This window comes from Antechinus flavipes, chromosome 2 (assembly GCF_016432865.1).
Source record: "Antechinus flavipes isolate AdamAnt ecotype Samford, QLD, Australia chromosome 2, AdamAnt_v2, whole genome shotgun sequence".
NCBI classification, from domain to species: Eukaryota; Metazoa; Chordata; class Mammalia; order Dasyuromorphia; family Dasyuridae; genus Antechinus; species Antechinus flavipes.
In genome coordinates, this window is record NC_067399.1 from 366,404,040 (window position 1) to 366,418,981 (window position 14,942).

A 14,942-nucleotide genomic window follows, 5' to 3' on the forward strand; every position below is an offset into this window, starting at 1 on the left:
AAATGAGATGATTTGCAAAGCACTTGGCACACAGAAGTAGGTGCTATATAAATGCTTACTTTTATTATCACTATATAACTACCACACAATGTGCAGGTCATATCTTCTGGAAATAAGAAGCAGTTTGGGTTTTTCATTCTTTTTGCCTCACAATGAGTTTCATTTTTGTGTCTGAACCTAACTGTAAGTAGGTCTTCCTCTTCTACTACCCATCTTTTGGTCTAAGAATGAATTCTAAGCTATTTCTTTAAACAAACAAAAAAAATCTGCAAGGCTGAAAAACTCATCCTTGAATAATAGTGATAAAGGATTGAAGTTCTATAGGAGAAAAATTGATATTTCCAACCTAATTAGTCCCAGAATCAATAGGTTGTTGAAGTATTGTCCATAAAGTATCTCTGGGACCAATCTTTGACCAAAGTGAGACTGGCAAGATTAAATTCTCTTCTTTCTTTTCTTCTTCTCTGTCTTTCAGGATGCTGGTGTCAGTAGGTTATTTTGGTCTCTCTCTCAACACTCCTAATTTGCATGGAGACGTCTATCTGAATTGTTTTCTATCTGCTGCCATTGAAGTTCCTGCCTATGTGATAGCCTGGCTGCTGCTCCGAAGCCTGCCCCGACGATATATCATTGCTGGGACACTATTCCTAGGTGGAGGGGTTCTCCTTTTCATTCAGCTGGTACCCATTGGTGAGAAGTTTAGCTGATATCATATACTAACTTTACAGAAAGAAAGAAAAAAAAAACAACTTTTTTTTCAGGCCATCAAAATGTCATATTATGTTATATGTTCTCACAATTTACTGTCTGAACTTCCTAGTAAAACAAATTATATTAATATCGTTTTACAGTAGAGAACCATAAAATTAGCCCTGGTTTTAGACATGTGAATGATGATTTAATTCAATTCAATTAAACATTTATTAAGAACCTACAATATGCAAATCACCACGACGGGCACTGAAAACAGACAAAATGGAAATGGTCCCTTTCCTCAGGATGTTTTACTTTGTTGGAAAGATATACTTGCTCAGTCAATAGAGGAAGCAGTAAAGGGAAAGGGGGGAGCCAGGCAAAGAGCTTAATGACTATTTGATGAGGTAATGAATGTTTTCATTTGTAGGAGGGGAAAGGACTACCTAGAAGAGTTGATAGGGGAACCTATCTTCCTAGAAGATAAGATCTAGGTCAAAATGAAGAGGGAGTTTATTGCAGGCACAAGTGCCTCCCAGGCTTATTTCAGGAAGAGCTAATGGGCCAGTTTGAGCAGAACATTAAGTACATGAAGAGGGATAATGTGAAATAAAGTCAGAAAGGTAGATTCAAGATAAATGACAGGCTGAAAGGTTTTTATTTGGCTCCTTCCAGTTGCAAGGATAAAAAGCTCTCTCAGGTTTTGTATTGTATTTCAAAGTTCCTATTCAGCTTTTATCTTTTTGTTAGAAATTCTTGAAAGTCCTCTATTCTGTGAAAAATCCATTTCTCCTCCTTTCCATTCCCATAGGCTGATACTTAGTTCTTTATTGTTTGTTATAAATCTTTATCTTTTGCCTTTTGGAATATTATATTTTAAGACCTTCTCTCATCTTTAGTGGAAGCTGTCAGGTTTTGGGTAATCCGAACTGTTGGTTCCCTTAGTAACTTAGTAAACTGTTTCTTAATGCTTACTGTATATATGTATTTTTTTTTTTTTGATGAGGAAGATTAGGATTTGAGCTATGACATTCCTACTAGTTTTCTTTTGAGGGTTCCTTTCAGGAGGTAATTGGTAAATTCTTTCTATTTTTACTTTGCCTTCTGGTTCTAATAGAGCTAGATAGTTTTCATTTGTGATTTCTTGAAATATAATGTTCAAGGCTTTTGTGATAAGTGTGGGGAATCATGCTTTTCAGGGAATCGGAAGATTCTCAAATTATTTTCACCTATTTTTAGGTCTATTGTTTATAACAGATATCTTACATCTCATTCTTTTTTTAATCTTCTGATTTTGTTCTGATATTTCTTGCTGTCTTATGGAGTCATTGATTTCTAATCAGTGTAATCTAGTTTTCAGTCATTATTTAGGCAAAGTTTCCAAACTAATTTTTCTCCTTCCAATTCTTTTCTCCAAAATATATATGTGTGAGTATATGCACATACACACATATATATATTTATATATACACATACATATATGTATCATTTGTTTCTTCTAAATATCCACGTAGTCCTAATGGGAAATCCATTTTTTTCCTTTGGATTTCTGCAGATATTCCTGTTATTAACTTCTTGTTTGGGGAAATTCACAAATCTATAATTATAAGTATTGCTAATATATAATTTAAAATTTTTAATTGTAGTCAGTCTTACTTCTCCAGTTTTTAATTCCTGAAATGGGGCTTTGTACTAGGGCCAGGCTATGACTCCTGGTGTGTATTTGTATGTGGTAAGTGGGCCTGTTTGATTTTGCTATGTCATTTGAGTTCTTATGTTGATCTCTACATCCCACAATTAGGCCTCCCTAGATTTATGAAGTTCAAAATACTGGGTCTTCTTTAATATGTCAAGATAGATGCTAGGGACCTTGGAGCCCAAAAGTCTGGGATGTCCTAATCTGAATGTTTCCATGCCACTGCTCAGGCTGTCCAAGGTCCTTACCCTCAGGCTTTCTTGGGGGAGTCCTCTACTCTTTTTGCCTCTGGACATAGAGGCTTGCCAATCTCATGTTTCTGTACTGAGATATTGGCTTATTGCCTGTTTTGCACTCATACTGACTTTGTTGGCCTCCCTTTTCCTGTTGCCAGTGGGCTTCTGTTTTTTTGTCCATTCCCTAAGTAACTCTCTGTTTGTCTATCCATCTTTCTCTGCATCTGTCAGTCTGTCTCTGTTTCTGCCTCTGTCTCTCTGTGTATCTGTCTGTATCTGTCCGTCTGACTCTGTATCTGTCTGTCTGATTCTTTTTCTCTCTGTGTACATCTCTGTTTCTTTCTCTGTATTTTTCCATCTTTCTTTGTCTCTCTGCATCTGCTTCTCTCTCTTTGCTATAGTTTCTCATTTGATTTCTTAATGATCGTTCAGTTTGGTGCAAATTTTAGATTCTTACAGGAGTAGGTATGTTGGAGCTGGTCTATGTCTCCATGCAAATAGCCATCTTTATAACCATACCCTCTTTCTGGCTGAGGTAGAGAGAATACCAGGGTCATAAGAGATAAGGATATGAAACTGAGATTCTAGATCATTCAAAAAGACTTCAACATGAATACTGAAGGGATAAAGGTAGATCACTGGAGCTAGAGAATAAAACCACTGAGAAAGGAAGAAAGCTTATCTGGAGTTAAGGAGATAACAGCAATATCTGCACAATGTGATATAGACAATTGGAGCAAATTTATAATATGAAGAGATGGCTGAGGATAATGGCAGAAAGAAGGTCTCAAAGTAGCAATGGAGAACAAGAAGAATGATGAATCATCCTCTTGATATTGTTGAGTAGGAGAGAAATATGAACCAGTACTGCAAAGAGCAGCAAGAGCCATAGTTTCTTAAGGAGAAAACTAGATTTCTATGAGCATCACAATTGAATCTAACAAGTTTTTATTGAGTACCTATCATATGTGAGGACTGTGCCAGATATTAACGATTCAAAGACAAAAATAAAAAGTCACTCTACTCAATGAGATCAGATTCATGAGCTTCGGCCCAGAGCCCTTTCTGGTTAGCACTGTACAGAATGTGTCAATCCCAACTGTATCCCTTTTTGGTCATGCTTGAGAGCCCTTCCACCCACATAGTATTAGTACTTGTTGGTTAAAATGCTGGTGCTCCTTTTAGATATACTTGGGATCCAGACGCTCCCATCTCCACAGGATTAGTGAGTCCCCACAGCTTGGGTTCTTATAGTCCAGATACTCTCCCAAAAAGTATGTGAAGGAAAGACATCCACAATTAAGGAGAAATTTGTTAATGATAGAGTCAACATCAGATAACCCAGTAGAAGAAAATAACAAAGGAGAAAATAAGAATTGAGAGGAAAAAGTCTGGGATAATAATGAGAATACAAGGAGAAAGAACAGGGGAAGGGGGATTGCACTGAAGATTGCAATTCTGAATCCCATGGAGTAGAGAAACAAAAGATAAATATTGCTAGCCATAGAGCAGACATAATACCAAGTATGAAAAAGGCTAAATAAGGCTAAATAAGCATCAGTAGTTTTAACTCATGAACTAGGACATGGTTTTATCGAGAAGTAATAAAAGAAATAGGTAATACATGGGAGGGTGCATTGGACTTGAAGGGAGGAAGATCTGAATTCAAATCTTGAGTCAGATACTTGTTAGCTGGGCAAGTTATTTAATCTATGTTGGTTTCCTCATGTATAAAATAGGGATAATAATAACAACATCTCCCAGGATTGTTTTGAGAACAAAATGAGATAACATATATAAAGCACTTTGTAAAACTTAAAGTATTAGATAAATGCTAGTAATTATATCAATGTTATGACCTTAATTGTGAGAGATAATAGAGCATATAATTCCCTGCCTAGGTTCAGTGATTTTCTGGCTAAGTGAGACCTTCACAGAGCTAAGTAACAAATAGAACAAATTTCACTGGTAAGCGTATTTATCCATTCAGTTTTTTTTCATGTTATATAATTGACCACAGCGTTAAAATATTAAAACTTTAAAGAGTGATGTGATAAGTACACTATATACTTCCATCTTTAAAACCAGCAGAGAAAGGAAAAGCCCTTCTCTTTGGGAGTTGTTATTTGTTTAACTACATTAACTCACTAGTGACTTAGTCAGGAACTATTTGTGACAAATGCACAGAAGCCGTACAAAGGTCATCGAAATCATAAGGGATCTAGGATTAGAGTAGTACAAAGTACAAAGCAATCTTCCTTTGCCATATCTGATAGTGATGCCAGTGATAGGCAACCTCAGAAGAAGACTCCTCTTTATAAAGGGTGACCCAAAAGTTTCTTAAGAAACTTATTTGTTGCTTTTCTGCATGATGGAAAATAGTAACCAGCTTTCCAAGCAAAAGGTTTACTTAATTAATAGAAAATATACAAAACAGCATCAAAATAGAAAGGAAAGGAAATTGGGGTTAGACAATTACTTCTAAAACTCATAGTCTTATTGTATTCATTTTCTAGAATACCATTTCCTGTCCACTGCCTTAGTGATGCTAGGAAAGTTTGGAATCACCTCTGCATTCTCAATGCTCTACGTCTTCACAGCTGAACTCTACCCAACCCTTGTCAGAAACATGGCTGTGGGTGCTACTTCCATGTCCTCCAGAGTGGGAAGTATCATTGCTCCTTACTTCGTTTATCTTGGTGAGCTTTTTACTTATGCCTAGTTCATTCTTTCTAAATCAAGAAAAATTCAGCTATGTACATTAAAACCTTAAAATGCTTAATCTCCAAAGATTTTTTCTATTTTGATACCTTTAAAAAATGTTTTTATTGAGGTTTCTGTTTTTGTAATAATAATTTCTGGAGACACCCACCTTTCCCTTCTAGTCTGAAACATCTCATATCAAAGGAAAACAATTAAAGCAAAAATATGTGTATACAACATTCATTACTCCCTCATTACTCCCCTAACTCACTGTCAGGAGGGAGGAGGTATGTTTTATTATGTATTTTTCAATCAATGCCTTCGTTTTTAATATCATAGTCATTACTAGAGACCATCCCCCATTAAGCCTACCCTGTAACAAATTAGTTACCTAAAACAAACTGACACCATGACTTCATGTGAAACTGTATTCAATCCAACAAATGAAAAAAATACATTTCCATGAGGTTTTTTGACTTTTTATATATCTCAGGTTCCCTATTTAAATTTTATTTCCTTTACTTTAAGATTGATTTTTTTCTGAACAATATTAGATATTGGATTCTCAAAGTCTTACTCCATTTACAATGTCTATTGATTTTAGCAGTACTGTCAATCACTTTGCTTCACTCTAAGTTTCCCTAGGAAGCAGCCAAGTGGCACAGTAAATAGAGTACTGGGTCTCATCTTCCTGAGTTCAAATCTTGTCTCAGACACTTACTAGTTATATATGATCTTGGACAAGTCACTTAACCCTTAGTTTGTCTCAGTTCCTAATCTATTAAAAAATGGGCTGAAGGAAAAAAATGGGCTGGAGAAGAAAATGCTAAACCATTCCAATATATTTGTCAACCTCAAATGGGATCACAAAGAGTAAGACAGGACTAAAATGACTGAACAAAAAAAAATTCTCCCACCTTATTTCAATAAATGGGGTGTGGGGGCTGAGTTAGCTCAATTCCTCCACTAAAAGAACAATCTGTTTCACATGGATGACTGAGTGCTAACTTACATGGAAGCTCCCAAGGGAATGTAAAATTAAGCAAGTAAATGATTGTGGAAGTCCAGAGGTTCCACTGAGGCTGCCAACAAGAAACTGACATTTCATATGTTTTTTCTGGCCTTTGAAGGATTTTAAATCTAAAACCCTAGCTTCAAATTCTGCTGATGTCTTAGCAAAGAAATCGTCATATGTAGCATTCATGGAGTCCTTATTACAAGTAGTCTCCTCTGACCAAGCTGAATTAAGAGTTATAGAAAAGTTCCTGCATAGGTAGGCATTTGAGATTCTTTCCAACACTAAATCTCTGATTCTATGATTCTCATTTTCTACTAGGTGCTTATGACAAAATCCTGCCCTATGTTCTTATGGGCAGCCTAACAGTGCTTATTGGCATCGTTACCCTGCTTTTCCCAGAAAGCCTTGGAATGGCACTACCAGAAACCTTTGAACAGATGCAGAAGGTAAAAGGGTAGGTAAATTTGATCCAGTCTCTGCTAAAGTCAAAGTGAAGCTGATATTGTCATTCAAAAGTGTTTAAAGAAAAAATCATTAAGTAATAACTTATTGTCACTAAGCAAACCCTTTTTTATGTTTTTCATTCTTCCTTTCTTAAAATATCTGGCATGGTCAGGGGATGAGAGAAAAGATTCCAGGTCTATGACTTCATCAATGTTGGATCACTGATGCAGAGGAACAACTCCCAATCCTCATAATTATGGTCCTACAGAGTTGTTTGAGACACTTAAGTTGTTTAAGCCATTTACATGATCCCCATAGCTAGTGGGTATCAGAAACAGAATTTGAACCCGGGTCTTCCTGACCCAGGGCTATCTCTCTATCTACTCTAGCAAACCATCTTAACTTTTATTCAGATGGTTCTCATTCATAAGTGATAAAGAAGTTTGAAAAATAAAGGTTTGTTAACAAAATTGTGCATTAACAAAATCACGTGTTGACAAAAATTATGTGTTAATAAAATTGTGTGTATTAACAAAACGGCATAATACATCATTGTAATTGAACACATATCTCAATACCTAAAGGGATCTCATTATCTGGATAATTTTTTTTTTAATGCCCATTTAGACCCATCAATCTCTTCTCACCCTGTGAAATTCCTCCCTGTGTCCTTTCACCAATCCTTCATTGAGAATCTACCCAACTCACTGGAAATATTCCTTAAAATGTTTGCCTATTCTCAGACTGTCAGTGTAACCCTTGAGCTTCTATCTGTTTGTGGTCTCACATTTGTTGATAATAATAACAGAAAGAATTGTCATTTGATATCTTTATCATGTGGGAACATTCATGTATTTTTCTCCTGATAATGTTGTCAGGGCTAAATGGAGGTGGTTCAATTGTTTGTTTCATTGATTGGCTGTGGCATTCTCCATCATTTATCTCAATTAAATAGCACAATGTCATATTATAAGTGCTTAGTAAATGTTTCTTGTTCAGTCATGTCCAACTCTTCATGACCCAGTGGACCATAACATGTCACTAGGGTTTTCTTGACAAAGATATTAGAGTGGTTTGCCATTTCAGTCTCCTATGAATTGAGGCATACAGATGTTAAATGACTTGCTCAGCATCACATAGCTAGTAAATGTCAGGCTGCATTTGAACTTGGATTTTCCTGACCATCAGGCCCAGCATTCTATCTACTGAGCCATATAGCTGCCTCAATGTTTACTAAAGGCCCTCTCTGGTAAATTTTACAAATATTAGTCTCCTCTTTTTTATTAAACTGAGGCTCAAAGAGGTTGTGACTTTCCCGTAATTAAACAAAGTGTAAAAATCAGAATTCAAATGTGGATCCTTTCTGATTCCTTTCCATTATTCCATGCAGTGTTTTAATACATGACATGTCCTGTTTCCTTTTTTATCCAATGTAAAAGAAGAATGAATTCTACTTTTTTTTTGCAACTCATGCTAGGTGGCCTAATCACATCCACAGGGTGATCCATTGTTCACTGGGTCAGTCACAACTTTGATTTTTCTAATAGAAGACTCTCAGAATTGGAAAGCTACCAGTGATCTCTATATCTATCCAATGACATTTTTCTTGATTTTCATTCTTCTTGAACTCTCTGTAGCTTTCAGCATTGTCAGTCAATCATCTCTTCTCTCTGATACTTCCTTCTTAATAGGTTTTTTGAGTTATTACTCTCTGTTGATGGTCCTACCTATCTAACCACTCCTTCTTAATCTCCTTTGCTGGATCATGATGTAGATTAAACCCATTGACCACAGGTATCCCACAGGTCTCTGTCCTGGGTACCCTTCTCTTTTTCTTCTGTACTGCTTCACTTGATGATCTCATCAGTTCCCATGGATTTCACTATATACTGATGATTCTCGGATCTACTTATTCAGTCCTAATTCAGTCTCTCCTTAACTTCCAGTCTCAAAATCCAAATTATCAGACACTGGACTGCTTTTTGCAGACAACTTAAACTCAACATGGTTAAAACTGAATTCATTGTCTTTCTCCAAAAACTCTTCTCTTTCCAAACTTTCCTATTACTATCAAAGGCACTACCATTCTCCTAGTGACTCAGACTCACTAGGTCTCCTCATTGTATCTAGTACTGTTGACATTATCTTTGCAACATATTTGAATATACCCCCTCCCCTCAACTTTTTTCCTCAAAGAAGAAGAAAGAAGAAGGAGAAAGAAGAAGAAAGAAGAAAGAAAAAGAAGGAAGAGGAGGAGGAGGAAGAGGAAGAAGAAGAAGAAGAAGAAGAAGAAGAAGAAGAAGAAGAAGAAGAAGAAGAAGAAGAAGAAGAAGATACTTAGAGAAAATGAAATCACTGCTTCCTGAGGTGGTCCATTCCACTTTTGAATAACTATCATTATTATAGTTTTTCATTATATAAAGCCTACAACTAACCCTACAATTTCCTTCCAGTGCCTCTAACATATCCTTCACAGGTCAGATACAATTCACAAACTCATAAAAATTCACAATCTCCTTATTTGTACTGATTTTTAACTTCTATTAAGCATTTTTTTTGATCTTCACAGTTTTTTCCTAAACAATGGAATAGCTCTGATTTCTTTCCATCATTCATTATCCTCATTCCATCCACTGCAAAAGTCTTTTCTTTCTCCAATATATTTGAAAAAGTCTATTTTGTTTTTCTTAGCATTAATTTGATGACTTCAATTTTCTAGAAGGTTTTGAGCTCTTAATACTATTCCAATATTACCATGTCATGTTTTTGTTTTTACATTTTCTGTCCTGACTTCCATCTTCTATGAACATCTTTTTTAAAGATCCAAGTGGATCGTTGTGTTCTTGTACCATACCTTTGGCAATTTTAGCTTCATCTCTTCCTGATATTAATAGTGGACAATTCATCATTCCCTCACACACACACACACTTCATTCCAGTCTTACACATTACTCCCAGTGACAATGGTTTCCCTGCTATTCCTAAATGTAACATTCCATATCTCACTTCCAGATATTTTTATTCATTGTCTCTATCCCCATCTCTGCCTTTATCTCATGAAATGACTCATTGAAATAAATAAGCAAACATGGTCTTTTAGATTGAATAAATACTATAAATCAGGCATATATATTATTATTTTTCAAATGTATTAGTGTCATTATGATTAACATAATACAAATTTATTTAAAAGTACTAATGAGAGCAGCTAGAGAGCAGCTAGATGGCACAATGAATAGAGCACTAGCCCTGGAATCAGGAAGATCTGAGTGCAAATCCAGCCTTAGACACTTGGCACTTCCTAGCTATGTGAGCCTGGGCAAGTCACTTAATCCCAATTGCCTCATGAAATAAAAATATATGTATGGGTGAATTCATAATAAACCACTACAGAAGCAGAAAGGGACAGCATGGTACAAAAGACTACTTTTCAATCTTTCTATTTTTCCTAGTTTGTCTTTAGTGAATTCATCACATGTACTTATTTACTCAGAGACTCAATAGTATAGATATTATCCCAATTACATGCACATTGTGATTCAGAGAAGGAAAAAGAAAAAGAGTGAAAATGTCTTTACCAACTGATAAATGTTAAATCAATATGCAATTCAGCTACACACAAAGGGACTTATCACCAACAGATTGGACATTAAGTGGTGAATTTGAGGATTGTGATGACAAAGGGGATCCTTGCACAGGTTGTTGGACTAGATGAAATAATCTCTGAAGTCTCTTCTATCTCTAAAATTCTGTTTGTGTGGCTCGTGAAATATTTGGGACAAGAGGGAAATTATTAAACGGCTTTAATTTTTTTAAATTAGTTGTTTAACTAAACAGCTAAGCAGAAATGTTTTTTCCAGTTTCAGATCCAGGAAAAAACCAAGGAACTCCACTGGAAGAGAGGAGACTCCTAAGGTTCTCATAACTGCGTTCTGACCAACTTCTGTGAATTTAGTAAATGGAGATCTCTGAGACTGAGGAGAACCCAAAGCATATCCTGCCAGAAAGAATTACCTGATGGAAAACACAAAGAGCATCCCATATTTGCCATGTGATTAAACTAAGGTGCTGCTATTTCTGATGCCTTGTCTTGTCAACCAGAATCAAAATAGGTTTCCATAGAGTTCTCAAATGCAATGACTTTATTTATGTCTGTGAAGGAGGTCCACAATGCTTTTTGAGGACATGATAGCTAAGAAATGAAATGCTCAGGGTGTCTCACTTATTTTTAGACATGCAAATACCACTCACATCAGAAATGTTTTGCATTCCTATCTTAGAAGTTAAAGGCAAGGGTATAGTTTTGGGTACTGAGAGATATTTGGGGTTTTATTTATTTTTTTTAGTCGAAGCTTAATTCCCAATGGAGTCATTTCTGAAACAAAAATATTTGGCATTCCCTTTAATATAGATATAATTTTGTAATATTCCTACTCCCGATGTTTGATGTATAATAATGTAAAAAATTTTTATCCTAATATTTGAAGATATTTTTTAAAACATTAACTCTGCTTCCCAGATAGACTTAAGATAGACTAATGGCAAAAGTCTTTATGATAGTAAAGGTAAATTGTAGAGGTAAAGAAGCTGGTCAAAGAGACCCATCTGCCATCACCCCCACAATAGAGCTAGGATGATAGTCTTTGGCTCTAGTACCAGCATCCTCATACAAAGTATCCTCATGAAAACTCCAAATTTTTCAGTATTCCTTTTGAATATGAGAATTATTCTGTTATACTACAAGTGTTTACAAATCAGATATTTCTATTGTATGTTAGGAAAAGTTTAAAATAAAAGTGCACTACCAAGTCATCTTATTGACATGGATATTGCCACACTAGTATTCATTTGTTCATGACAATAATCTGACCTAAGCACACTTTAAAATGGAATCTGCTAGAAATAGGTTTTTTTTTAAAATCATTAAAAACATCTCTTTTCCAGAAATAGGTTCTCTGTTTCTAAGCACTACTGTTCAGATGTGTCCCCATCTTTCCCATTGTATATTGTCAGTGACAGGCATCTTGATTTAGGGTAAATTGACTAAATTAGCACTCCTGTTAAGATGCAAAAATTTGTGTTTAATGTAGGCTAGCCTACACACTTAAAAATCAGACTGGAAATGTTAATGTTCCTGCTCGGATCTTTACATGACACTGTCTCTGTACAAATCCTTGTTATCTAAATATTGTCTACATGCATTCCTCTTTAAAATGTTTTTTTTCTGAAGAAAAATAGAAAAACACTTGAAGCATCATTGCAATAAGCTGACTCATCTTAAGCCCCGAAGTAAACCATTAATGACCACAAGTTTTTTTTTTTCCTTATGTTTTCTGTGGTTCCTGAAAAGAATTTTCTTTGACAGAAAAATTTCTATGTTAAAAAAACCCACTGTTGATTACTAGTTTTTTGATATATCCTCAGTGGCTCTTGAAAAGAATTGTCCTTGACAAGGAAACTTTCCAGATCTAAGTGCTTTTCAAAGAAACTTCTGACTTGGCATCTAAACAAGTTTTTTTTTTTTTTTTTCATCATTTAAATATGCTCATCTCAAAATCTTTGACACTAACATCAATTAACCTTCTTAAAAGAGAATTTGTCAGAGGGTGCTATTGTTTGTTAGATATACATATAAATGCATATATATATATACATATATATATGTAGAAGCATTGATGCACTGAACCTATTGCAAATTATTACAAATGTAATTTTAAACATATTAAAGTATTTTATAAATCTCATGGCCTCTACAGAGCAAAAAAATCAGATAAGCATTTTTAAATGTTTGGTATTGTGGGGGTTCTCTCCCTATTTTCACTCACTTATTTTATCATTCAGTCTTATATATTCTAGGAGGAAAAAAATCTGCCTCTTCTGGGCCTGAAAGCTTAAGCATTTATTAAGCACATTTGATAGGGATGTATTGTATATATAATAACTGTCAAATAGCAAAAAAAGTTATTTGGTAACATCCCTATGATACTGTTTCACTTAGTGGTTTTTTTTATTATGATTTGCTCCCTGAAAATTATATATGATCAAAAATATGATCTGTGAGTGAGTGAGTGAGAAGAATTTTTGGAAAGGTCATAATGTATTCCCTAGTTAACAATGACTTGAATTTTAAACTGTCAATGATTTCAAGATGGTACAATATGTATAGAAATAAGTGCCTTAAACTTTCCTGTATTCTTCAAAGATTATAAATGCTCTAGCAGGAAGGGACCTAGGGATTACCTGATCCAGTTCCTTCATTTTACAGATGAAGATACTGAGACAAAGAGTTGTGACTTGCCCAATCACACAGCTAAAGGCTAAAAGAGACCCTACAGTTTATCTAATCCAACCTTTCCCTCTCCCATTCTACAAATGGATAAACTGAGGTCTAGAGAGGTGAAGTGACTTACCAAGGTCCATATAGCTAATAAGTATCTAAAATGGGATTAAAACCTGATTCTAAGGCCAATAATATCTACTGCAATGTACTGCTGGCTCAGCTGGGATTCAAACCATCGTTTGATTCCAAGGACAGACATCACTAAGAAATTATTTTATTTCATTATAACCATCTTTTGCTTTCTTTGGAAACATCTGTTGCTTTGTATTTGAACATTTGATATTACAAATTAGTAAAGAGTAAAATGTTTCTATTTCTATTGCCTGCTTATTTATTTAAATTTTATTTAAACTTTTACTGCTCTTTCCCCTAGGTGGAGGCACAACCCTCCCCTCACCCAATCCCTGTAAATACAAGTTCAAGGGTGATATATCAGGGTTTTTACACTGTCAAATTTTTTTACTTTAAACATTGTTTCTGCCTTAAAGTGAAAAGGTCAATATGGTATATTTTATTTCTATGATATTTTTAGTATATTTCCAAGTTTTTCATATTATACTTAGTAACTATAAAGCAAATTATGGTTTAATTAACTGTGTAAAAGAAGTCTACTAGAGAGAAGATATTTATTAAATATTTTCTAGATATTTCTAGAAGTACTTGAGGAATTCATAGTAATTCTTTCTCAGGAAGTCATAATCTCTGCAAATAGTTGTGATGTCAAGCATTGAAGTCCCAAGCACAAAGGTATAGGATACGTATAAGTCCTAGGGTTTGTCCAGATAAATCTGCAACCTTGTTGCATCCAATTCTTGTTGCCAGCTCATGGCTTTTCTTACTGTTTCCACTCCTAGAAAACTACGATTATCTATTCCAAATTTAGACTTTCCCCATCATAATTTAACTATATCATGGCTTGGCATAAGAAATTAAATGGGAATTTTGGGGGAACTTTGCAGAAGATGCAAATAACACATAAAGGCCAGCAAACAATACAGAAAAAGTTTAGAAACTCAGAAATGATATATGTGTAGCATTGTATATCAACATATTTTAATCTTTTAATACCATAATAATTCAGACTTCTCCAAAATAAAGGAAGAGCCAAAAATTTTTACACATAATTTCCAGAGGTGAAGAATGTCACACTTCCATTTCTATAGAAGAGATAATAACCATATTTCCATCTTCTTCATAGTTCTTCCTCCTAGCAACTCTTGCTTTATTTTTTTTCCTGGATATGTATTTTGATTTCAATATATTATGGGAAAGTGAGCCATTTTCCAAGTGACCTGTACCACCCTTTCCATCCACTGTGTGCTTATTTCATATCTTTATACCATTTAATGTATTCTGGAAATTTTTTCTGGCTCTCCTCCACCCAGCTGGCTTCTTTTAAGTCACACTTTCTACTAGAAGCCTTTAATTACTCCTATTAATTGCAATTCTTTTCCTCTTTTAATTATTTCCTATTTGTCCCATATAAAACTTAATATATGTACTAGTTTTCTTTATAATTCAAGATAACAATACTGCTAACAGTTATGCTACCTTATTTCTGACCAATAAGTAATCCCAACAGAAAAAAAACTTAATATATATGTATGTATATATGCATACATACATATAACTTGTTTGCCTGTTGTTTTCCTGATAACTGATTAAGTTATCACTCCTATTAAGATGCAAAAGTTTGTATTTGAGGTAGACTAGCCAATATACTTAAAAATCAGACTGGAAATGTTTGTGTTCCTGTTCAATCTTTACATGGCACTATCTCTGAAAGATGCTGAAGACCAAATCCTTGCTGTC

General features: G+C 34.7%; 1 protein-coding gene across 1 annotated transcript in view; it reads left to right on the forward strand.

Moving 5' to 3' along the window:
• Positions 1-13,447, forward strand: part of SLC22A4 (solute carrier family 22 member 4) — a 90,447-nt gene extending 77,000 nt beyond the window's left edge. Inside the window, exons 7-10 of the mRNA XM_051978228.1 lie at positions 476-690; positions 5,142-5,324; positions 6,665-6,800; positions 10,651-13,447. Of these exons, the coding sequence (XP_051834188.1) occupies positions 476-690; positions 5,142-5,324; positions 6,665-6,800; positions 10,651-10,726 (610 nt within the window). The 3' untranslated portion in view covers positions 10,727-13,447. The remainder of the gene's footprint in view (positions 1-475; positions 691-5,141; positions 5,325-6,664; positions 6,801-10,650) is intronic.
• The last annotated feature ends 1,495 nt before the right edge of the window (positions 13,448-14,942 follow it).